General features: G+C 34.5%; 1 protein-coding gene across 5 annotated transcripts in view; it reads right to left on the minus strand.

Annotated features, from left to right (window-relative positions):
• Positions 1-2,339: 2,339 nt before the first annotated feature.
• FAR1 (fatty acyl-CoA reductase 1) overlaps positions 2,340-26,393 on the minus strand; it is a 68,830-nt gene continuing 44,776 nt past the window's right edge. For 3 of the 5 annotated variants that reach the window (XM_072725597.1, XM_072725598.1, XM_072725599.1), the window contains exons 5-12: positions 24,919-25,096; positions 23,808-23,852; positions 23,535-23,653; positions 22,516-22,583; positions 20,837-21,008; positions 13,416-13,545; positions 7,579-7,706; positions 2,340-6,066 (exon numbers count right to left, since the gene is read on the minus strand). In XM_072725597.1, the coding sequence (XP_072581698.1) occupies positions 5,904-6,066; positions 7,579-7,706; positions 13,416-13,545; positions 20,837-21,008; positions 22,516-22,583; positions 23,535-23,653; positions 23,808-23,852; positions 24,919-25,096 (1,003 nt within the window). In that variant the 3' untranslated portion in view covers positions 2,340-5,903. Of the gene's footprint in view, positions 6,067-7,578; positions 7,707-13,415; positions 13,546-20,353; positions 20,526-20,836; positions 21,009-22,515; positions 22,584-23,534; positions 23,654-23,807; positions 23,853-24,918; positions 25,097-26,393 lie in introns of all 5 variants that reach the window. The other 2 variants (XM_072725600.1, XM_072725601.1) reach the window with 1 other exon arrangement.

Below are 26,393 nucleotides of genomic sequence, written 5' to 3' on the forward strand. Positions count from 1 at the left end.
TATATAAACAAAGTTATTGCTGGAAACAATTTTCACATCCTTTCAGCAGCCACCTTGCAAAATCTTGTACATGAGCCGGAAACTGAACAGTAGTATGACTTCACATTATCAAGAAGTTGAAAAGTTTACTGAGTGATTTCTCAATGCCAGGTAACATAGAAAATAGGCCCTGCTCTATGGGAGAGCTCACAATCAAATGCAGAAAACAAAGTGAAGTGGTATTTTCAATCCAATGAGGGCAGGTCCTGTTTTCATGTAGCTTAACCCAAAAGAACCCTGATCACTTCAGATTTCCTCAAATAAGATATTTTAAAATCAGCAATACTTTAAAACTGTCTGTACCAAGTTATGGTAGTTAAGAGAGGTTCCCAAAGCTAGAACTCAGCTTTAAGAACAGAAATACCTTCTCTGTCTACCAAGAGGTGAGTGGCCTCAGTGGGAGCTGTGTAAACTCACAACTGACCGATGCATAATATGAACATTTAGGGATAGGATGACGTGGCTGCTCAGAAGACATATTCGTGGACGGCAAGGCCATCAGAGAAAGACCAAGCAGGAAACTAAGAAGCACAAGAAAATAAACCTACCTACCAAGCGCTAAAAATGAAAAAAAGACCTGGACAGTTTCAAGGGCTATCGCTGCCTAGTAAGTTGTCATTCCTTAATTTTGAAACAGAATTCCATCCAAGATCTGGAGTTAAAAATCCAGAATGAATGGATCTTGACTCTTACTGCAGAAAGACATATATTTTTTTACATTTTTCTTATTTTTCCAGATTCCATGTGCCCTCATCTGTAAAGTTACTTTAAAACAAAAACTGGTTGGTTTAAAAAAACAAACAAAACTCAGGCTCATTGCAGAAAACTTAGAAAACATGAGAGAATAGAGACAAAAAGCCAATCAATCATAATTTCACGTTTATATGTGTTCTTTCCTGAAACACTAAGCAGTGCTTTTAACATTTCATCCATTTCTTTCTTTATACGTTATATTAAAATTATGTTTACTTACCTATGTTAAGTCACAAAATCCTAAAGTGTAGGTAGTGTGTTATAGTCCAGGTGTGTACCACTGAGAAGCTTATAGTATGGTGGGTGATACAAATAGGTAAACAGATAATTGCAATATAAATCACAGCACCAAACCCATGATAAGTTCTGAATATTTTGATGAATGCTGGGTTTCAAACTGAGGAAGCCAATAAAGACATTTACAACAACAGCATGTCAGACAACTTCTCCAAAGAGTCCAGAAACGTTTGTGTTCCTACACTGAAAGACAGTGTCTTGTGGTGGGCAATGAGCAGTGGGGCTTTGGAGCTAGACCACCTGAGTTCAAACCTTGGCTCTGCCACTACCAGCATAACGTGGGTAAATTGTTCCTTTCAAATGCTTTAGTTACCATACCTATAAAACAAGGGTGATAGAGGTACCCTCCTCAAAGTATTAATAAACATAAATGTTTAGAGTTAATATATGGAAAATGTTTAGGGTACTGCCTGACACATAACAAGTGCTCAACAAATGTTCACTAGTATTATTTCTACAACATGAAAGGCGCAAGGCTGGTTTTCCTTTCAAGAAACCAAGAACCAAGTTGGGAGAAATGACAAGAACCTGTGAAAGATACAACACAAAGCAGAAAATTAGGTGTTAAATGTTCAAAAATTAGGTACTGATGCAATATACAATCTCCCACATTCATCTGTATGTTTAGGTTCAGATGTTTGTTAAAATAAAACCAAAAAGCAGCTCTAATATTAGAGTGAGTCATATGAAAGTCTTAGATCTTAATAGGTCTAAGACAATCAAATATTAGCATTTTTATATGGTTCAGTCCAACACTTTCTAGTTATTCCTTGGCCACAAAATCTCAAGGGAGGTTCTCCACAGATATATGCACAAGAGACAAAGAGCAAGAATGTGTTAGATTTTCTGTACAACTAGCAGAAAATAACAGAATTCTGCCTCCAAACCATCTTTGGAGGGCACCTAATTCAACCCCATGAAGTTGCAGCATGGAGAAGTTAAACATCTAGCAGAAAATCTTAAGGCAAATATTTCAAAGAGAGTAACTATGAATATTTGTATATTTTAATGAATTCAGAAAAATCTCCATTGCCTTTCTTCTTCTTGTATAAAATCATAGGTAGTATCTGTGGTCTGTGATCAAAAAAAAAAAAAAAAAAAAGAAAGAAAGAAAGAAAAAAAAGACAGTTATAGCCTTATTCCTCTGAGTTTAGGCCCACAGTAAAGACATTAATTCATACTCATCATCTTACGTTTTTCTATATAAATGTATTTTAGAACCATCAACTTGCAAAAGGAGCACGTCAAACTTAATGTTACTCAAATTTTTCTTTAATAAAAAAAATCAAAGGAATTATTTAACAATTATGCACAACTATGCTCAAATGACAAAGATGATTAGCTTAGGAATCTTAAGAGTAACAAATAGAAGAGCATACCACCATAGAAAAAAAAGATAAATTCATTCTATGACTAGAAAATGCTTTAAGATAAAAACATTAATTCAATAAGAAAATAGTTTGTATTTCTTTTATCACAAAGACTATAAGTTTAATTAACTCATTCCTATATCAAACTATGCAGCATACCTTCCTGTCTCTAGTTTCTCATGCAAAAGGTTAGAGAGTTTTTCTCAAAGTAGAGCAAATCAGTGTTAATGGTTTCAAGTGAGGGCTTGGAGGCAGCCTGGAAAGCATTTGTGGAAGGCCATTTACACTCACCTGAACCCAGCCCAGTGCCTTCTTTCTTATAGTTAATCTCTATTACTAATAAGTGATTCCCCATCCTTACTCAACAGATAAATTACTACAAATGTACCTATAAATTAAAATGATATTCAACATGGAGGAGAGTAGCTGGAGCCTAAATGGGACCCTGGCAGTCTCCTGGTATTATTTTTGGAAAAAACTATCTCATTCCAGACAATATGTAAAAATAATACTTTAATGAAAGGTATTCATTCTATGCTTCCCCTAAAATGCTTGTAAGAAACTCAATTAAATAACATTAGGATACAAGAGGTAATAAGTGCATCTAAAAAAGGTAAGTAGCATACATGAGGCCTGCTTCTTGTAATTCTAACCACATTACCTTATGGGTAATTTTCAGTAAACTTTTCAGGATAATTACTGTAAAAATACAATAAATACTATACTGGAAATATAGGGATTCATTTATTACTTTTTGGTTTACAAACAAAGGCACCCAATAATGCTCCTATTTACTTTTTATAAAAGATTATCAATTTACATTTAAAACAAAAAGCAAAAAACCCTGAACCAGTTCCTACAGACACACACAAAAAAAGGGGAGAAAATTAGATTTTTTTTCCTCCCTGCTTCCAAGCTTTATTACCATTTTTATACCATGTTTATACCATTCTTAAGTCAAAGAACGTATTGCCATGCTTCTTTGTTGAGTTTTAAAACATGTTAATGTTGCCAAGTCAAATTTCAATATAGCCACAAATGATGTCACAATTAACAAATGCACAGAATCAAGAGTGAAGAGCGGGGGAAAAAAACCAATGTTTTACAATATAGCTTTATCAAATGAATTGAACAAAGTATTAAATATAATTTATTAGGCTATCATGTTAGAAACCGAGTTTGTGTAGAAAATATAATCAAACAGAACTAAAAACCATGTCTAGCAAATGATACAAACAAAAATGACTTCCAAAGTCTTTGAGTTAAGCTTAGTCTAGTTGGTGGAGATTAATAACCTATATGCTCTTCATACTAATTTTAGAACTAAGTTCTAAAATGACATACTAATTTATTCATTAGCTTCTTCTGACAACAGAATGCTAAACACACACACAACATTAATGCAGTGGCCTCAGCACCCATTCCAGCTAGCATTTCTTTACATTGGATTACAATGACACAGTCAGAAAACATACCCCCCTCTGTACTTCACATGCCTGTCAAAGTTGTACCTGATTCTTCTGTAAAATACAAAAACAATTCATCTGATTCTAAGTATATTCGGCAGAAGAATAAACATACAAATGTTAGCATGTTTTCAACACATTATGGAAATGTATTTGGAGAGATGGAGTACTCAATGTATAGAGCATCTAGAGTTAATTAGTGGGCCACTTTAAATTAAAGGCATCATCATTTATTCCATTTTCAGACACTGTCATGGTCTCTCACACCTTACACAAGGTATGGTCCTAGACCAGAGACTTAGTATCATTTCAAAGAATATATATTTATTTATATACATATTTCTTTTAAAATAACGTTTAAAAGTTTTACTACAGAAAATCTGGCTTCAACATGGAAGCATTTTTCCTTTTCAAGATTACGCACCTGCATGGAAGAAGGTGGTTTCATTTACATTTAGTTTTTTCACAATAACAAAATAAGCTTCTTACACATTGCATTTAAATTGACAGAAAATTAAGATGTAAAGTTTATGTAACTTTTTGTATTGTGAACTGACCTCATTAGACACATTCAAGATATACTGTTGATGATTTAAATATAGTACAACTTGATCAGCTAAATTAGAACATGTTATGCTGATCAATGTTAAACCAAATGTATGTTAAGCAGTAAGGACAGTTAACTACTATTAAGGTTTAAAGGGAATAATAATGTATCATTAAAATATACATTAATTTTCTTGCTATTACTTGTTTCTATAATGCATTTCTTTCTAAAGCTAAAACTACATGCAGAAAAAATAAATGATATCTTGAAACTCATTCAATAGTTTGCGACCTTATGTGGTATGTAAATAAAGTCTTTATTTAATTTTATACACGTTATTTTATGCACTATTTTATTTTTCTTGAAGGAATTCAGCTCTCAAGGTCAAAAGTTTAGTATGTGTTTACACACATGTGAGAACATTTTCTTAATGTTATGACTACCTGCAAATACATTCTTCCATAATAAAGCACTTTCAGTTTTCACTGGAAAGACGGTATGTCTTTTAAAAGTCCTATTAATAAAATGTATAAAGGGAAGAGAGCACAAATATGGTGAATCCCTCCCCACCTGCACCCCCTTTGCCAAAGTCTCAAGAAATTCTCCAGCTTTAAAACATAAAATTTCACAGGACTGATTTTTATTTGGTCATAATGTGGACAAGAAAAGTGTATGCCTAACAGCCTTATTGATATCATTCTCATTTTCCTTCAAAAAATACAGAGCATATGTTGATATGGATTCTCAAACCCATGTAGATCCAGTAAGGCCGTCAGAATAATATATGGCCTTCTGATTATGGAAGTAACTGTTTATTCAAAATAATGTGCATCAGACTGCTAATCAGAGAAAGGAAAATGAGAACATGTCTTTCATTCATGTTGGAGACCTCTCAATAACGTACAGAATGATGTGAAAATAGTTTGGCTATAGTTTTAACAAAACTAAAACCCACTTCAACTGATGAAAAATATCAAACACTGAAGAATTAAATATCTACCAACTTAGCTAAGTATTCCTGTCCAAATAAATGCTTTCCACTGCACTATATATTAGAGTTAGAAATTCACTATATGTTAAGGCATATTTTAATTAATATGTTCCAGAATTGCACAGTTATACTGGTCAGTGTTCCTATTTCCCCACTCCTACCCTCACCCTACCCCTTGTCCCCAGGGATCAAAATGTTAAATCTTGGTTTTGGTGGCTATCGTAGATTTGAGCTGGCATAACCACAGTGTGTTCAATAGATTTTTATAAGCATAAACATTAAAATGTTACATAAAATGTACCATACTTTACTCCACACTCTGATCTAAGATGTAAGATGGTTTAATGTCTTGACAAAAGGTGAGATGACTTAAGTACATTTTACATTTTGTGCATTTAGACCACCATATGCATAGATGTTCTAATGCTAAATTCTTGTCTTCAGTATCTCATAGTGCTGGATGCTCGAAAGTATGACAGAAACTTGTAACACAGACTAACCACAAAGTACCAGATGTTTCTTGCCATTTGTGATCTTGCAATAAAAATGCGCCAAATCAGGATCACAAGGATAGTATTAAAACCATACCGTATGTTCCTCAACCTGGAAAGCAAATCAAGAGACATATCAGACAATGTTTCTAGAATAAAATATTATTGGATGGCAGATAATCGGTGCTGTTTTCAAATCCAGTATTAATTTGAAACTTATTTGAAAACGAACTAGACACCCTTAAGAAGTTAGAAAGTGAGCAAAAGTCAAGCAAACCTGACCATGCAGTCCATCAAATGCCACATTACCTTTATTAACAATGAATAACACAAAGCTTTTCTATGACAGTATATTTGGGATGCAAATTTATTCATTCAACAAGGATTACTGAGCATCTTCCTGTGTGACCAGTCTAAATATATTGTAGGTAAACAGTCATGCCCCTTGTACTTCTGGAGCTTCCTATCTAAGCTAAAAAGGTTTGTTCATGATATACATCATTTTCTAGACAAAAATAAACATTTTTTTAACATCTGTGGGTACTTCCAAGTGGTCAGACATGTGAACTTCTTTAGTTATACTGACAGTCACATGATCAAAGGTCAAATGAGGACAAATCCTCACCCATGAATGAAACATGGCACTAGTCTATTTAGGAGGACTCTCCCATTCTCAAAGAGTAATATTAATGTTATCATGTTCATGTTTCAAAACGTTTTTTATAATTTTAATGGTTTTAGAAAAGAATACAAATGTTCAGATATGTAACAATGTTACATAAATTCCATGAACTTCAATAGGCAGTCCAAGATAGGACTATAACATACAAACAATATAAAAAAACAAAAAAGTTTTGAATTAGGAGTTAAAGATAAGTATTCTAGTTTCCTTTGCTACTGAATACATATGGCTTAGGCAAACACAACTTCCATAAGGTTCACTTTCCTCAACTACACAACTAGCTGCCCTGCAAAGCCTCATACAAGTTAGGGACACATGAAGAATCACAGGTCTTGAGAATTGTTATAAAAATTGTTATTATAAAAACATCAAATCGAAGAGGTTACTACTGAAATTAATTGCATCTCTGAATTACGGGATAACAATGATTTTTCCTGTATTTTCTGAGCTTTTTTTTAAAAAAAAACATCAGTATATATGACTTTTCTAAGGGAATGATTATAACTCTGGTTTTAAAAACCATGAAAAAATTCTATGCCGAATGATGTATTATTTTATTTCTTTTCCTCTTCCAAAGATGCATTTGACTGGGACAACAAAACAAAAACTCCTTCAAATAAATTACCTTTAGTTTAAAATACACTTTTATTTTCCCCTAACATATTTATTTCTTCAGCATAGAAGAAAAGATAACAGTGATTTTCAAAACTAAATTCCACCTGAAATTAGTGCTAAGGAACAATATAAATTGATAAAATAACGTTTCAACAATCTTAGGCTAAGTTAATACTATCATAGTTTCAGTCTAAAGGTAAGCACTTTTCCTAAATGCAATATATTATGTTAGTAATATCTTTCATTCAATATACCAGCTTACCAAAAAAATTGTGTAATGTTTCATAAGGAAGACAAGATGAAATCAAGCCGATGTAAGCAACTTACTTGTTCAGATGTTTTCTAGCTGCAGGAAGGCCAGACATTTCTTCATTCAATACATATTTCTTAGTTCCCATGCAGTAGTTCTCTATATATTCTGCCCAATGTAACTGCCGTACATCAATATTAAAGGTCTATAGCAAGGAAGAAACAAAAAACCTACTGGTTACCTCCTTGAATAATTTTTTCACAACTAGTTAAAAATTCACCCTATCTAAAATTTTTTCAAGATTTATTTATGAGAGAGAGAGAGAGAGAGAGAGAGAGAGAGAGAGAGAGCATGAGCAGGGGGAGGGGCAGAGAAAGAAAACCCAAGTGGACTCCCTGCTGAACACGGAGCCCAACACAGAGCTTGATCTCAGGACCCAGGAGACCATGACCTGAGGTGAAATCAATAGTCAGAAGCTTAACTGATTGAGCCACCCAGTAGCCCCCAAAATTCACACTTTCTTAAAGGCTTGTTCCACATGGCAAGATTACAAAATGTTTATGATATTAACTTTTAAAATCTTACTGCCATTCACAAAGAAATTCTTATCTCTATTTTATACCTTCCACTAAACACAGAAACACTTCAGAAGATAATCTGAAAACTCATGTCAGCATTTAAAAAGAAGTATAAGAAGTATAAGGAGAAAGAAACTTGTACCATTAAAAAAAGATAAAATTCCATTGTCCAAATAATCTATGTACCCCTCACCACTTTATACGTGTACTAATACATTTATTTCCAGTTTATTTCTACCTACAGTATCACTTTTTAAACACCGTGCATAACATACAGAATACTTTTCCTATAGAACAGTGATGACATCAAGAGAAAGAAAGTTGGCTTAGAAGTTTAGGTAACTAAGGAGGCCATTTGATGACAAGGATGGACATAACCAGAAAAGAAAGCTCTACAAAAATGTTACTTCGTGACAAAATAAAGAGGGGTATGCACTGCTCAGTGCTTCTCCATACACAATCAGATAATTTTTTTAGAGTAATAAACAGATCATTCAGTTTACTATCACCTAATTTTTTTAAAGATTTTATTTATTTATTCATGAGACAGAGAGAGGCAGAGACACAGGCAGAGGGAGAAGCAGGCTCCATGCAGGGAGCCTGAAGCGGGACTCGATCCCGGGTCCCCAGGATTAGGCCCTGGGCTGAAGAGTGTCCACTAAGCCACCCGGGCTGCCCTACTATCACTTATTTGAAAATACCAAGTTGTAGACCAAAAAAAACTACCATAAATAAGACATTAAAGTAACACTGCACTAAAATGGAGACTTGACTTCAGATAGGAGATTTTATGAGAAGCCATTACAGATGTGTAATTGGATTCCCACAAGAAAAATGGAAAAGAGTAGAAGAGAAGCACTATCTGAGAAAACAACAGCTGGAAATTACCCCAAAATGATGACACATAAGCCACAGATTCAAAACACACATACACCACATATACGTATGTATCTGAGCACATCAAAGTAAAACTGTTGAAAATCAAAGATGAAAATTTTATTTTTTTTTTTATATATTTTTTAATTTATTTATGATAGTCACACAGAGAGCGAGAGAGAGAGGCAGAGACACAGGCAGAGGGAGAAGCAGGCTCCATGCACCGGGAGCCCGATGTGGGATTCGATCCCGGGTCTCCAGGATCGCGCCCTGGGCCAAAGGCAGGCGCCAAACCACTGCGCCACCCAGGGATCCCAAAGATGAAAATTTTAAAGACAGCAGGAAAAGGTGTTATGGATTACCTCCAAAGGGACAAGTATTAAACTCAAAAGAAGCAATGGAAGCTAATGTCTTCCAGTGCTTGAAGAAAACTGTTAACATACAATTCCATACCAGTGAAAATATCTTTGACAAATAAAGATGTTTCCAGAAGAATAAAAACTGAAAACAATGAGACATCAGCAGATGACTCACACTAGATGAAGTACACTAAAGGGTATTCTTTAAGTAGAATGAACATGATTCCAGATTGAAGTCTGGAGGTGGAAGATGAAATGAAGAGCAATGAGAGGACAATCGATGCTGGTAAATCTATGTGAATACTTATGGCACAGATTGTAATAAGAATAATGATTGTGAGACATATAAACACACATGCAGAATTAAAATATGTATTGGTCCTTGTGTTAACCAAAACAAAAGGCAGAAGTATCAGTATTATACTAGTCTTTGATAAAGTAAGGAAGGATGCTGTAATCTCTAGAATAACCTACTCATACAACTGAAAAAGAATATATTTCTATGTAACTGATACAGATGGGAAAATATAAAATTGTAAAATATAACTCAAAGAGAACAAAAAAAAGAAGTTAAAACAAGTAAGACAAATAGAAAGCACCAAAAGTTATATTTAAATAAAATATCATCCGAAATTACATTATGGATTAGGTCTTCCAAAGAACAGTCCAAAACTGTCTGACTGGGAAAAAAAAAAAAAAAAAACACTATATGCTGCTTAGAAGAGAAATATCTGAAAGGTAAGGATACAGAAATGTTGAAAATACAAGGTCAGAGAAAGATATACCTTCCTACCAACAATCTATGAGAACTCCCACTGGCCAGGGCTTTACCAGAAGGGTATGTTGGCAAGGTTTGTATTTTTGCAAACTGTTAAGTAGTAAATATCTCAATGTAGCTTCAATTTGCACTTCCATTTGGATGAGTGAGGATGAGTATCTTTTCAAATGGTTAAGAATCATTTGCATTTATTCTTCTGTAAACTGTTCATCTTCAGTGCATTTTGAGTAGGATTATTGACAATTTTTGCCATTTCTACACAAACTTTTTATGTAATATGAAATGCATATTATCATTACATTGAGATAACACTATACGCTCACCAAAGTGGCTAAAATCAAAAATTAAAATGAAAAGGCCAACTCTTGGGAGGATGTAGATTAAGAGGAACTCTAATACACTGCCACTTGGAATATAAATTGGTGCAACTACTTTGGAAAACTGTTTAGCATTATCAACTACACTGAACATATACAAATACCCTTTGAGTCAAATACCATTTGACTCAGCTACCATTCTATTGTAGATATAGATCCTATACAAATGTATACAAATTATTCCCAATAGCCGAAAACTGGAAATAACTCAAATATCTATCAACAAAAAAAAAAGAAAAAAACACTGTATGATACCATTTATATAAAGTCATAAATGGCTCTAATTACCATTAAGTGTTAGAATTCAAGATAGTTGTTACTTTTGGTACGTAGTGATTGGGATGGGGCATGAAGGGATCTTCTGGGGATGATTATGTTCTATTTCTTCACCATAGAAAGTGAAATAGTGAATAGGAGAAAGTTCTATTTCTTAGAAAGTGAGGGTGATCACAATAATCCACTGGGCAGCATGTGTTGTGCACTGGGATGGGTAGAGGGAAGATGGGAAGGAAGAAAGTAAGGAATCAGCAGAAGCCACAAATCTTTTAACCTGAGATTACCTGCAGGACGCTTGTCCCTTAGACCTTCTGCTTTGAAGGCTGCAGGCAAGGAGGAAGACTGGCTATAAAACCTATGGCCCCATAAATTAAGGAGTCTTACAGAATACTTCTGCAAAAAGGTAAAAATGCGAAAAGCTGTATCCTTAGAGCAAGAGTGGGAAAAAAGTAAACCCACCACACACATAAGTGGGCAGAAAAATTGCATACTTGATGCCTTTGTCATGTAGAACCAGTAGAATGAACTAAACCTCCACTATTTAATATGGTAGCCATAAGCCACATGAATCGCTGGGAAGTTGAAGGGGACCAGTCTGAACTGAGATGTGCTGGGGAGTATAAAATGTACACTGGGTTTCAAAGGGTCAGTATAAAAAAAATTGAAAGTATATCCTTTAAACAGTTCTTTAAATTTTAAGTAATTTTTAAATTTTTGTTTAAATTTTATCATATTATTTTGGACATATTAAACAAAACAATATTTTTAAGGAAGGAAGTGGAGAAAGGAAACAGACTGGGAAGATGAAAAAAAAACCTCTTTTGAGAAACTGTAAGCTAAAAACTTCGTCAGATATTTCAAAGTGGTCCTGGCCTGTTAATGTCACCTGGCTAGTTAATGCTAACAGTCACCAGGCTACTAGAAGAAGAAGCAAGGGCAAATCCGTATTGGAAAACTGCAATTTCAACACAGGCTTCAAAAAAAATTCCCACAGAAATCTTCAAGGAATTTGAATTTACAGTCAAACAGTAAGAAATAAGAAACAAGATGCCATGAGTGAGACCTAGCTTAAAGGACAGATGGTCAGAGGCTATGTTGCACAGCCTTTAGAAATCCGGATTATCAAAAACAGAATTTAAAACAATTATGTCTACTATGTATCAAGAAAAAATATTCTAAAGATTTAAGAAATGTCTATAAGATTTGAAAAATACACCTAACTTCTAAAAATGAAAATATCTGAAACCCAAAATTCAAAGGAAGTTTAGACATAGCTGAAAGACTGCCATAGAACTTTAATTATTAGTTCTTAGGCCAGAAAGAGAGATACAAAATATGAAATAAAAGTTAAAAGACATGGAGGAGAAGGGTAGTGGTTAAGGGTCTGCCTTCGGCTCACGTCATGATCCTGGGGTCCTGGGATCAAGTCCCTCATCGGGCTACCCACAGGGAGCCTGCTTCTCCCTCTGCCTATATCTCTGCCCCTCTCTCTCTCATGAATAAAGTCTTTGGGGGAAAAAAAAAAGACCTGGATGAGAGAATGATCTAAAATACATTAAAATTTCACAAGAAGACAAGAGAATGGTGAAGAGGCCGTATGTGAAGAAACAATGGTTAAGTATTTCCTCAACTGCTAACAGACATCAAACTTCAGATCCAGGAAGTCCACCGTGAAACAGGATATATTTTTTAAAAATTATACCCAGACATATTCATAGTGAAACTGCAGAATACCAAAGAAAAACTCTCAAAAAGAGACAACAATAAGAGGTCACCCACAATGCAACAGCAAATAAGATGGATTTTTCCAACAGCAATAACAAAGCCAAATATTAAAGGAATATAAAAAAAGTTATCTTTAATGTGCCAAAGTCCTGTTACAGAAACAAGATTAAAATAAAGACATGTCAGACAATCAAACACTGAGAGTTCACTAACAGACCCCCTACTCCTCATATTCTGGGGAGATTTCAAGCTGAAAGAAAATGACCCTAACGATAAGATCTAATAGCAAAGACACTGGTAAGTATTGTTTACATCTAAATAAAACTAAACAAACTCATATCTACTTATAAGATTTAAATAGAGAACTAAAGTAATGTATAAACATGTGTATTAGTGGGGTGGTAATTACAGCTCAAACACTTTAAGGTCCTAAATATCATTAAAGAAGAAGCTATAGAAATTGCTTAATTTAGACTTTGTTAGGTATGCATGTTGAAATACTTCAGGTAATCTCAAAAAGGATACATGTACAGAGCTTACGCTTCAAACTAACAGGGAAAAATATGGAATGATAAGACATGAACATATGAGTAAAACAATTTCGGAGAGGCTTTTCTTCTCAAAATTCAAAGAAAACAAAGTGGAGGAAAAATGAATAAAGAAGTCCAAGTTTTTTTGAATTTGACTAAAGGGAAAAAAGAATCAACATTTCAATCATACTTTAAAAGCACCTCTACCACTCTCAAATACATCATAAATTCTAAGATAAAGCAATTTTATTTTACCAACAATTATGACTGAAGCTTTAATGAGACACTATAAATAGGTCAAATGTCTTTCTTGTTGCATACTGATTGTGGAAAATATCCAATTATTTCTCAGGTTGCTAATGGTTCTCCAATGAGTGTGCTACATATTTCCTAATATAAAACAGAAAATACTTGCCTTTTTATCTTCAGGGTTTAGTTGATTCATCAACATATTGACATTGTCAGTATTCCAAACCCAAGAATTACTTGTGAAATATTCAAGAAACACCATAGCTTTGTGAAGGCGAGTTATTGTTTTCATCATCCTGTATTGTAAGAAAAATGGACAGATTCAAAATTTGCATAGATTGTGAAAAATCTCATTACCACTCAGGGTACCAGTTTCTATATTGAGATCGTAACAGTAAAATTTTAATACATAATTCAGTAAGTATACCAAATCACCAGAGAATAAGAATATTTCTGCATCTTAGAAGAACATTTTATAAATCCAAAATAAAAAAAAATTTAAGCAGCAGCAAATGAATTTAATGCTGCCTAAACAGAGTTCTGTTGATATATGAAATTAATTTTCAAAGGAAATACAATAATTTAAGGTCAGATTTTCTGCTATAATCCTAAGCAAATAAATGAATTCAATTAGTATTCCCTTGCCTTCTGTTCCTTCAATCACATTTTAGTTCAGCTACAATTACTAAGATTTCCTGTGAATTCATAACATATGGTATTACATTATAATCTCAACTCTTCAGCATCACGGAGACAAAGTATACAGAAATATTCGTTTGCCATTTAATCAACTCTCTACATAGATTTTTAAAATAACTTTTTCTTTAACCCAGACAGGTACCACTCTTGATTGTCTGAATGTGCTGTGAAATCAATGACTCATGCTGAAAACTTTCTGAAATAGATATTCAAGATATTCAATTAACTCCCCAAATCCCCTATTATCCATCCTTCTAGAAATAAGGAAGTTCAATATTTTTTGTTTGTTACTTTTTCTTTTTTTTGTTGTTTGTTTGTTACTTTTTCAAAGGATGAGAGGCCTTAATCTTTAAATCTGTCATTTTATATTTCATGGCTCACTGTAAGTCATTGATATCATAACACTAACCAGAGTAGTAACATCTACACAATAATAATTACCTATGATAAGTAGGAAAAGGGAAGAAAGAACTTTCTGAAATAAAACACACACCAAAAATTCCTGGCCTCTGATAAACAGAAAAATAATTCGTGGAAAAATATTTTAAAAGAATTCTATTTATTTATTCCCACAATAAGGATTAGCATTTATATAGTTTAGAAAGTCCTAAAATCAGGGGTTTTAGAAATGGGAAAAATGAGAGAAATTTAGGACATTAGAAGTGGGGGAAAAGTGAAAACAGTAACATTAGCTAAGCAATTCTGAGGACACATTCAATACGTTTAGAAAGAAACCCTGAATCCAGAATTCTAAGAGAAAAGGAGGCAGCATGGACTATGCAAAGAAAAACTGTGGTTAAAAAAAAAAAAAAGAAAGAAAAACTGTGGTTCATGCAAGAAAGTAATTCCAAAATAAAACTTCCATCAAACACGAAAAGAATTACTGAGCATCGAAGGCTGTATTTGGACAAGAATAGTTCAGACAGATAGAAAGCACACAGGGGGCGGGAGGGAAACAAGACATGCTCCTTGTAGAAAAGAGATTAGACCGTTTTTTTCTCTCTAAAAAAAAAAAAGAAAGAAAGAAAAGAAAACCAAAAAGATGTAACAGATCTGTAATTAAATCAGTATCTACTATCACAACCAGTATAGTACACTTGAATTACACACATACACATATTTGCTTAACATCATTTCCAACAGACATATTAACAAGTTCTTCTTCCTAATTTTTTTTGTCACTGATAGTTCTCCCCTAGTCTCATCTTCAGATTCACTCAAGAGACAGAATTACCGGGTAACCAATCACTGATTCAGCCATTCAAAAATAGGATAAAAAATTGGAAAGGGAGAAGGAAATTTGAAAGACCACATACATATGAAGTTCACAGAATATCAAGTGTAAAGTACTACATTGAATAATATGAGGACAAAAAGAAAATTTAAACCTGACATAGTCACTCTTTGGTTCAAATGCCCTATGAGCAGACAGATGCCTGAGACTACATTGTCATGTATGTTCTGAGTATGTATTTATTTTTTATAATGGCAACCTGCAAAAAAACCATCACAATCCTTTAGAGTAGGGCAAGATCTTAATGCTCATCTAGTCCAGGATTTGTCAACCTCAACCCTACAGACATTTTGGTCCAAATAATTCTTTGCAGTGGGGGGGCTGTCCTGTGCATTGTCAGATGTTCAGCATTCCTGGCCTCTACCCATTAGATGCCAGTAGCATAACATCTCTCAGCTGTAGTAACTAAAAATGTGCCCAAATATTTTCAAATGTTTCTTGATGTATGCCAAAACTGCCCTCCATTAACAACCAGAAAGATAAAAAAAATATCAGCTTCACAGAGGTTAAGCTAGAGAGAGTTAGATGAAATAACAAAAAAATTGGACAATGGAACCATTTTTCTAATGTCACTTTTAAGAGCGCTAAAGTATCTACTGCATTTCAAGAGCCAGAGTGAATAATTTATACTGCCTCCACTTGAGATAATACCATGCATCCTAGTCCCCAGTGACTGTCAACCAGGATTCCTTATGATGCATGTTTGAGTGGTACTTTTTATCATTATGTCAAGATACACAGTAAGTTAGATTTTATCTAGCTGACACACAGAATAATGTAAATAAATAAAGTGGACACCATGAATGACATGATTAACATAACTTTAGTGCAGGAGGAGGCATTATATTAGGGCCCCAATATAAGATATAAAGCCCAGTGCCTTGTTCAGTAAATATCTGAACAAATTAAATAATATAAATGATAAGATTTTGTATTTAACATTTACAAAACTACCTAAATAAAAACACCTCACTGGCTCTTATTGCTTTTAGACTATAAGCTCTCAGTGATCAGGGATCATTCCTGCTTTGATACTTAGTCTTGCACAGGACAAACCTCAGTTAAGAAGATACTCTACTTGCTGTTTCCTATTTGAAGCAGACTTTAAATTCCAAAGGTGATTACAATGTCATCTCCCTTCTCACATGCTCACCTACAGTAACACCCTGTCTTCCCATCAAGAGGTGAAGGTAACTTATAACCAATAAAATGAGGTAGAAATGACACTGGGTAACCTGCAAGGGTGGGTAAGAAAAAGCGATACACCGTTCTGCCTTGCTCACTGGAATACTCACGCTTGAAGACTTCAGTCGCCATATTTGCTGTCCAACTCCCCCTAAGGCTGCTTTGTTGAAGGAAGGCCAAATCGTGCATGTGGAGAGATGGTGTAGAAAGGCTCTGAGACTACATGACATGAGAAAGATGCCCAGCCACTCCTGCTGCTCCGTATCCTTCCTTCTCTTTCCTACTCCCACGGTGTATCTGCTCCACTCCCTATCTGACTGCGTCCATTTGAAAGACCATGAGCTAGAATCACTCAGGTAAAGCCTTCTAGAATTTCTGACCCACAGAAATCATGAGAGATAATTAAAATGACTGTTGTAAGATACTAAGATTGATGTCAATTATACAACTAGAAAAAAAAAAGATCCTAAGTTTGAGGTGATCTGTCATGTAGCACAGGTCATGGGACATATTTATCAGTACTTGGAATGAGGGGCTGCTATAATAAACAACTAAAACATGTAGTATTGGCTTTAGGATTAGGTATACAGAATCTGGAAGGCCCCTGAGGACACCACTGGTGAAACCTGGAAGGACCAAGAAAAGAATGTTAGTGGAAACTTTAAAGAGCTTTAAGGAAGATGCTGCTGAGTGCTTGAAGGAAACTGGGAAAAATATTGTTGGAAGTTAGAACTAAATTGTTACTTCTGGTAAAATGAGAAATAAAAACTGTACCTAATAAACTTGATGATCTAGCCAAGATTTCCTCAAAGAAGACAAAGATGATCTTTTAAAAAATGAACCATCTGAGTAGAATTTGGAAGGAATGTAAAATGTCAGCCAGGGATTCTTTAAGAGACAGCTTCTGAGCACAGATCAAGTCCAGAATACAGATGTAAGATTCTTTGTTAAGACCTCAGAAAGATCTAAAATAATACCTCATAGAATCTTTCAGAAAAACAAAAGGCTCACTCCAATCTTAAAGACATGTCTCATAGAAACTACTGTCGAAAAGGCAGAACTTAAGAGTCTAAGGATTTAAGAGGCAGTGATCGAAGATCTAAGGGTGTTGTTCCATAGCAACCCCATAAAGAAGCCAAGAAAGAAAAAGGCATGCCTCAAAGAGATTTGTGGGTATAGCTTTGGTCTAATGGAGTCGATTGTTTTAAAATGAAATATACGGAAAACCTGCACAGTTTTAAAAGGAATCACATCAGTTTACATGTAAAGAGACAGAGACAGTACAAAATGAAAAGAGGTCTCTAGATCAAGGGTCAGCAAACCAGAGCCTAGGGGCCAAAGCACCTGTAAATAAAGTTTTATTGGAATATAGTCATGCTTATTCACTTACATATAGCTTATGGCTGCACAGTTGAGTAGTTGCAAGGTAGAAGCTACATTTAACAGCAGAGTTGAGTAACCACAAAGAAACCTCATGGCCCTTTACAGATAAAAATTTGCTAATCCCAGCCCTACGCATTCTCATTTTATGGGCAGGTTGTGGGATAAGAAGGCCATTCAATTGCAAACACAGGCCATTTTTTTGTCTTATGAAAAAGATGACTCAGAGGGCAGAACCAAGAGCCTCAAAATACATCCAAAGAGTAGGACTGAACCCTAATTAAGAAACCATCAAACATACCTGGTTGGAATTCAAAACTGTTACAGACCAGTGACTGCACAAAACTGTCCAGTCGTTTTCCTATGCTTGTCTCATCCTTACATGTTGTGTGTGCAAGCAGCAGGTAACTTGTCACTTTCATTCACAGGTTTTCAGACCAATACTGAGGATACACCTGCAAAACCACTCTTAAAGAGCCTCATATGCAATTGTGGCAGATTCAGTTGACCCAACAGTGGCTTCAAGCTGATGCCAGAAAGGTCTTAGTAGTGGGAAGTAAGCGTATTTCCCACAATGGAGGAATATGTACTGTTGTGGCCAGAAGGCTAACCATAGCCAGTTGCACTTTCCAAATGTCTTCAACAATACCTTTCAACTAACTTGCTCAAATTTTACATGATCTTGAACATTCTCTACCTCCCCTTTCCTTGAATCTTGGAGGACTTGTGACTGGAGTGTGACTAAACGAATGAGGTGGTAATAGGGCCCGCATGATTTCTGTGGGTAGGTCAGAAAATGCACATAGCTTCCACTTGCCTGCTGAAAGAGTTCCCCTTAGACACTGTGTAAGCAGTCCATTTCCCCTGAGGCTACCACTAGTCCTTGAAAAAAGACTAAAGGAAGAGATCTTGACACTTTCTGAAGACAGTGACACAAGGTGTTTCTACCGCATGCCCCCCTTTCAACTCCAGCTGATAATCACGTCAAAGACCCCTAAGCCAAAACTGTCCAGCTGATTCCCTCCTGAATTCCTGATCCTGAGAGAAATAAACCATAAGAAATAATAAAATAGGGAAGCCCCGGTGGCGCAGCAGTTTAGCATCGCCTGCAGCCCAGGGTGTGATCCTGGAGGCCTGGGATCGAGTCCTGAGTCGGGCTCCCTGCATGGTGCCTGCTTCTCCCTCTGCCTCTGTTTCTGCCTCTCTCTCTAGCTGTGTCTCTATGAATAAATAAATAAAATCTTTAAAAAAAAAAAAGAAATAATAAAATAACTTCTGCTTTTCTAAGAGCCATCTAAGTTTGAGATGATTTGTTATGTAGCAACATTTACTATAAATTTCATGAATTTTGGCTATTCATTCATTGCTTTAGTTTATTAAGCCCCCTCTTTTGTAAAAAGCTTTGTGATGTTGACCCTGTTTTACTTTTTTGATCTAGTTTTGACTTTCCTGCTCTAATATGCAAAAACCTTATTAATACCAGGAAAGCAACACAATGCCATCACTCATGAATTAACATTTGCTTTTTAGCCATGAAAGAATGCTCTCAATCACAAATTCTGCATTTTGCACATCACTCTAAAAATACTTGAAAATAATTTTGATATATTTTGGATCTCTTTTCCATTAAGTATTTTTTTAACCTATCCTTAAGTTGTTCAAGTCAACGCCTCTCACATATTTCAATATTTAACACATTGGGTTAGGAACATAATGGACAAATGAATCCAAAGAAAATCCCTACAGGAAACTCAGATCCTGATACACTATAACTGGCAGATACCTCACTTTTATTTTTTGAACAGTTGATGGAAGTTCTGGAATCAGCATCTTCTTTAACATTAATACTCAAATCCTGAACTCTCCAATCAAAGGTTCCACTGTAACGCCAATGTAGTTAAAAAAAATATATATATTTATGGTACATTTCACTATAATTCTGATAAAGACAGGAGGAGGACTTTAAGTTTGTGGGGTTTCAATAAGAAAAGAAGAAAGAAAGGCTATATAAAAACCATGAGAAAATAGAAAGCTTCCCATTTGTTAACTCTTGTTTTAAACTATGACATTCTCAACCTGGAAAATTAGTCAAAAACCGTAATTACCATATTATAAGCTGAATGGGCAGCTGAGATATTTCAAGCCATTAATTTTTTAGAAGCAATCTATGTTTTTTCATATAAAACTGCACAATCCACTCACAGGGCAAAACATTTTGCCCTTAAACCCTATAGACTCACCTCTAAGTTTTTAAGGGAGAGAGACGGGCTCAATTTCAGCTTATAATAACAATGACAACCTTGATGCTGGACATTTCCTCTACTATGGGATTCTGAAGGATCAATGGCCCAATAAGAATGAGATCCACAATTAGACTCCCCAAATATCCTTAATTTCTAAGAAATGTCCTAGCATCCTGATTGTGATTGTGATTAATCAGGTTAGTAATTCTATAGGTAAAGCTCATGCTAGCGGACTTTTTGTCTCTCCAGCAAGCTTCCACCACCTTACCAATATATAGGTGTATTTACTGCTATTCTTCTTACCACGGTTTCTGACCTGTCAACCTGAGTGCAAGATCGAGCAATAATGCAGGTACTGTGTGTCTGACACCCTTCCAATAATGAAGCAATAAGTTGTTGGAATACAACTTAATATTGGGGCGCCTGAACACTTGGTTTAAAGGATTCATCTTGAAGGAATGATTTAGATAATATCCTGTAGGAAAAATAAGCGTCAGAGCATTTTGAATGTTATTTGTTATTCAGAAAAAAATACCTAACGTTAGACCTAGAATTCAGCACATGACAATATTTTATCATCCAAACTTTAGAACAAATTACAGTGAGTGACAATACTACCTTTGCTTTTCTGACAAAGTCTTAAATTCGAGTCTTCTCATTCACAAAAGGCCATTAAGCCTTATCATAAGCATAAACAAATACAAAGTTAATGAATATGCATTTTAGCGTAAGCATGGGTTGTTTAACAGTCAGAGGAACAGATAAGACAGAGCTAGTCACCATTACCTTGGGCTTCTTCCAGTCATCCTGAGGTAGATATCATACAGGAATGCTGGGGCCTTATGGCTTACAGCAATCCAGTAATGATATAAAAGGTGATTGGAGGTTAGATTTACATTGGGCCGTCTGAAGGCCTGTTCGAGAGGATTCCTCTTGAAAGTGGAAATTACATGGTATTCTGAGGAAGAAAAGTTGTGTAACAGCTTTGATAATAACCATGTAATGAAGTTTTGAAAAAAAATCATGTTTTTACAAACCAAATATTTCACCAAAGATGTCAGAGTTCGCTCAATTAAAAAACAAACTTTTCTACTCTCAATAGTAGCTAAGAGAATATGGGTATTAGACTGCTGAACCCAAGTGGTTTTAGAACTGCCACTATTTATGAATGGTAATTAGACGAATAAATTTTTGCTACAATTCACTTTTAAAAATCCTTTTGTTTTACCTATGTCAGTTTACAGTGTCACTTTCTATATTTCACCTCTCACGATAGCTTCTTTCTTTCTGTTCCTCTTTCCAGATTCTTATTACTGTACTTACTTAAAAATGAAAAGGAAAATCATCATCCTTTGCTTATAAATAATTAAGTTGTTCAAATTAACATACATCAACAGCTTAAAACAACCCGAAATTAACTTCTGCTGTAATTTATTTAGGTAATACAATACCGACAAAATCAAATCTATTATCTATGTTAATACTTTAATGAAAATGTATATTGAGAAATGCACTCAAAAATAATGCTCAACTTGATTTTTACTAAACTTTACAACACAATGAGAGATTACAAAAATAAAAACTAACTCATTTCAGTGTTCTAAAGTTCTTAGAATACTATTTAAATAATTATCATAAAATTATAATCACCCTAGATTAGTTTTCTTATATGTTATAATGGTCAATCTTTAAATTGAAATAAAAATGGCACAGAAAAAAACCTCAGGACAAATGACATAAAAATCCCCTTTAAAATCAAAACTCTTCTCCAAGGATAAAAAATTGTTCAATGAGAAGTAAAATAAGACCTCTTACTAAATAATGCAATCGATATATTTTACTTTAAATTTGAATAAACTTAAAAATTATTCAATTTCAGTAGGCTTTAAGTTCTATTAACTCTAATTTAGGACAAGCAATAAAGCATGTATCTATTCCTGTGATTTGTGAATTTCAAGAGATTAATAAATATAATAGAAAATATTCTGGCAAAAAATACTCTGCTTCCTAACTCCTTAATTTCTTACTCTTGGGACAGCTAGCTAGCTCCTGTAAAACAACAACTGTTGTAGTTGGAAGTGATATTGCCTATGGATAGACAACATCAGGACTGAGAGCACCCACGAGGGAGGAAAAAAAAATCACTGTTTCCTCACCATGGGCATTTATCTGTGAGGGATGCTGCAGACAGCAGCAAAAAAGTAGTAATGGTCACAAAAGGGTGAGCCAGGAAGGGAATTTAACTAAGGATATTTTTAAATTTTTTTTTGGATATTTTTTAATTTGTGAAATACTACTAAAGACCAGAAGGCAGTATAGGATAGATATTCTAAAATGGTAATCAAAATAAGAATAACTTGGTAACTCAATGGCTTTATATTGCCTCGTGGGTATATTCTAACATAAAACCTCAGAGAATATTTTAAGATTTATTCTAACATTCAAAAACACAGGTAAAATCATACCAACTTCACCCCAGTGGAAAGGATTAGTGCTGCCTGTTGTGCAATTATACACCATGATGTTTCTTGGTCTGCAAAGACAAAGATCAAAGCAATGAAACATAAAAAGAGGCCAAACTTACCCAATTTAAATCTTACATGATATTCAAGTAGGAAAAAATAATGATTATGGGTATATTTTCTACATTGATTATTTCAAAAATTATCCTTAAACTATTAATCTTTGTGTCTGAAGGACTATTTACACCTACTCTTTTTCCCTCCACTACCAAAAAAAATATTAAAAAATACAGTATTTTCTCTATTCATATTTTTCTTCATTATAATAGAAGAAATATCTGTTATTAAATGTAAGAAACCAACAATGACAAACAACCTCAGCTCTTACTATCTCCTTCTAATTTCCAGAAGCTTTAGTTTAAAAAATTATGGACTGAGTTCCCTTTTACCAGAAACAGTGTATTCATATATATATATATATCCCTCCTTTTTTAGGATATAAAATACTGACTTAAAAAATAAGAGCAGTTTATTAACTAGGGAAAAAAGTGTTATTGAAAAGTTTAAAATTTAAGAGTTACCTATAAATGCTACTACTCCCTTTCAAAAAGAAGCCTGAATTGATTAAAGCTGCTTTAGTGTGCCATGTTTAATATATGAAAGCCATTCTCTGAGAATTTCAGCTTTTTATATGTTGAGTTTATATCAAGTTTTAGTTTGGAAAACTAAAAAAGCATCAGGGGGTGGAAGGGTTTTGGGTTTTTCTCATTCTTAATCCCAAATGAACTTTATCCTATAGATAGTATATGACAACTAATGTTAATTCTTAATTACAGCTGATGGAACTACTTGCTCTATTATTACTTGTGATTAAACCAATTCCTGCAATTGGAAGTGATAATACCTGTACATATTGATATGGAAATTATCAGTACTGAGGGATTAATTAACATTAGCCATTAGGTCTGTTTTCCCTTCACAGTTACTATATATTTAACAAGCGACATTGTCACCTCATATACCTATTAACTCCGGAATACCAGGCTGCCGCAAGACTCGTGTTGACAACTACATCTACAGGAACAAGATCTGCAAGGGCATTGTTGGAGGCACGCATTGTTCGAAGAATTCCTTTCCCTGCCTTTGTTGAAATTAAAAACAGCACCTTAAGATATGTAAGCCAGAGTGCATGCACACACACACACACACACACACACACACACACATACACATAAAGATATACAGAAAACAGAAAAATGTATGTAGAATGTAAAGAAATCAAAAGGTTTACTTACCGCAATAAAGAGACCACTTGGTCCGTTAAAGTTATCAATCCATCCCTAATACAAAAATTAAAAATAGGGGGAGCTTAGAAATATTGTAAACCTAGAGATTTTTTTATCTGAAATCTACAACTCCATATATACACTTAGTAGTTTTTTTCTAAAAACTAAAAAACAGACAAGATTCAGGCCAGAATATTTCTCTCCTGTAACAGAAACAGTCTTTGCCTGAGATTGCAAATGTGAAGTTAAGTCATTCTCAAAAGGTTACCTACTCTTCCATTAAGTCTCCACAAAGAGAATTCAATAAAAAAGCTTATAAAAAAAGGGAGCTTATATCTGTCAAATATTTTAGCTAAATTACACTTGCTCAAGTTTGATTTTGTGCTATTTATCTGAGGCAGCATCATGAGATTTGGGGGAAATGGGAAATCCTCCTCAAAACTACTGAATAAAACAGAAGAAAAGAGAAAGCAACAGAAGCGATGCTATCACTTACTATCATTATAGAGACCTGGGTTTTTTGTAAATCAATTCATCTGTTAGTTTATATCTATTTTCTCTTATTTCAGGGATTCACAAATACCATAATGGCCTGCTTTTCTACAAGCAAATTATCATAGAAATCTCTTATGCCTTCTTAGCGTGATCTATACAGGGAAGAGTCTACCTCCTGGAAGGCTTGCCTTATTCTTGAACTAAAAAGCAAATGAAATAAAATAAGATCCTGAATATTCTCATCTCTATTTCCTTCACCTCAACAAAGGAAACTAATCAGTAAATAATTTTAAAAACCAACAAATGCTGATGTGTCAGAGGCCAACATCTTGTCAGTCACAAAGACAATGTATAAAGCAAGGTCTGCTTTGACTCCACACAACACCGCAGCCTTTGATTTAATTTTCAGTTAGGATTTTTAAAGGCTTATCTGCATTTCTATATATGCAGCATCATGTTACAAAAAAGTACCAAAAAAGTACTCTATGAATGAGAACAATTTTGCCATAGTAAGCCATGTACAGTAAATAACACCTGCTCTTACATCAAGCTGCCAACTCTTTTTATACAAAGACAAGACTTAAAATTCTCAATTCCATTATTACAAAAATTTCTCACAACTTACTGGAAAAGGTTCTTTCCAACTGGCACCAACAATCGATGGCCTTACAATCGCCACATTTAGCTTTGCTCCTTCTTGCTGTACAACATACTCTGCCAATGCTTTCGTGTATATGTATGTGTTAGGTCTGTCTCCTATCAATTTTGGTGTGATATCATTTACTAGGCCATCATCCATCCACCTGGTCAGCAAAGAAATTGCATGCAAAAATATTTTCAGATGTATTACTATAAAATCAGAACCACTTAGCTTTGCATATTCAAACATATCTGTTGCTCCGATTCAAATGATTTTATGGTTTTTACTAAAAAGAAAAAAATACATAAGCAGAAGTTAATCTTACTTTCATTAAACAACTACAAGTCCATATCTGTGTAACTGTGACGTTATACAGACTTATATATTCAGTATAATGTCACACTCTCAAGATACCCATACTAGCTGATAAGATTATCAAAGTAAGTTTTCTTCTGCATGTGGAAGAAAAAGAATCTAACAAAACTGGAGGTTGTTACTCAACTTAGGAGAAGTTCCACAGCAGAGATGAATTCTGAAAAACGGAACAGTTCCTACTTTAAAACAACAACTGCGAATGCTGGCTAAGCCAAGGAGACATTAGCCTTATCACAGGGAGTGAGTTTACAGAGCCAATCTATGAGTTACCCTAAAATGATCTGTTAGCTAGATTTCTTTGTAAGCAAAGAAAAGAGATACAGAATGAGAAGGTTAAAAGCATTTTCTCAGCAACTTAGATGTTTGGATATGCCAACTGCTAAAAAGAGAAAAAGTAAAAAGCTTCATTAGCTTCTACTTTCAACTTTTCCCAGACGTATTAAGCATTTCCCACTACTGACTCATGGAGACAATGAGGTAAATATTTGGGACCATCTAAGAAATAGAGTCAGAAAACAGAGACCAGAGAATTAATGGAGTGTCTTGGTAAATTCCCATTCTTATTTATTTTCTTATAATCTGTCTGCTTCTTCATACTGAGTAGCAGGAATGCCTTAAAGAGAAAGACTTATATGTGCTTACTCTGGGAGAAAACATGGAGGAGCGATGAACACCCTCTAATGCCCTGAGGAAAAAAAGAATTTAAGTAAGGGACAGTAAACAGAGCTGAAAAGGGATAGGATCTCTGAGAAAAAAGGAAGCCTAAGGGAAACAAAGAAGAATAAAGGAGGAAAAAGCCCACAGGGCTATTATAGGAGGATTAATGATATGTTTGGATATAATGGACATGAGAATTTTCTATAATTCTAGTCCTTTAAAGAAGATCCTTCTTTTTATTTTTGCTGTGATCCTGTTTGTTTCATTTGATGAGAAAGTACAGCCTGAAGCAAATGAATCTTGACCCTGCCGAATTCACTTACGCCATATCCCATCAAATACTCACAAATAGTAATTGCTGATAGAATCCTAGTCCTCAGAAAGGTGATAAACAATAACACCAGGAGTATCATTTAAAGGAATGAGAC

The sequence above is a fragment of the Vulpes vulpes genome, chromosome 11 (assembly GCF_048418805.1).
Source record: "Vulpes vulpes isolate BD-2025 chromosome 11, VulVul3, whole genome shotgun sequence".
Lineage (NCBI taxonomy): Eukaryota > Metazoa > Chordata > Mammalia > Carnivora > Canidae > Vulpes > Vulpes vulpes.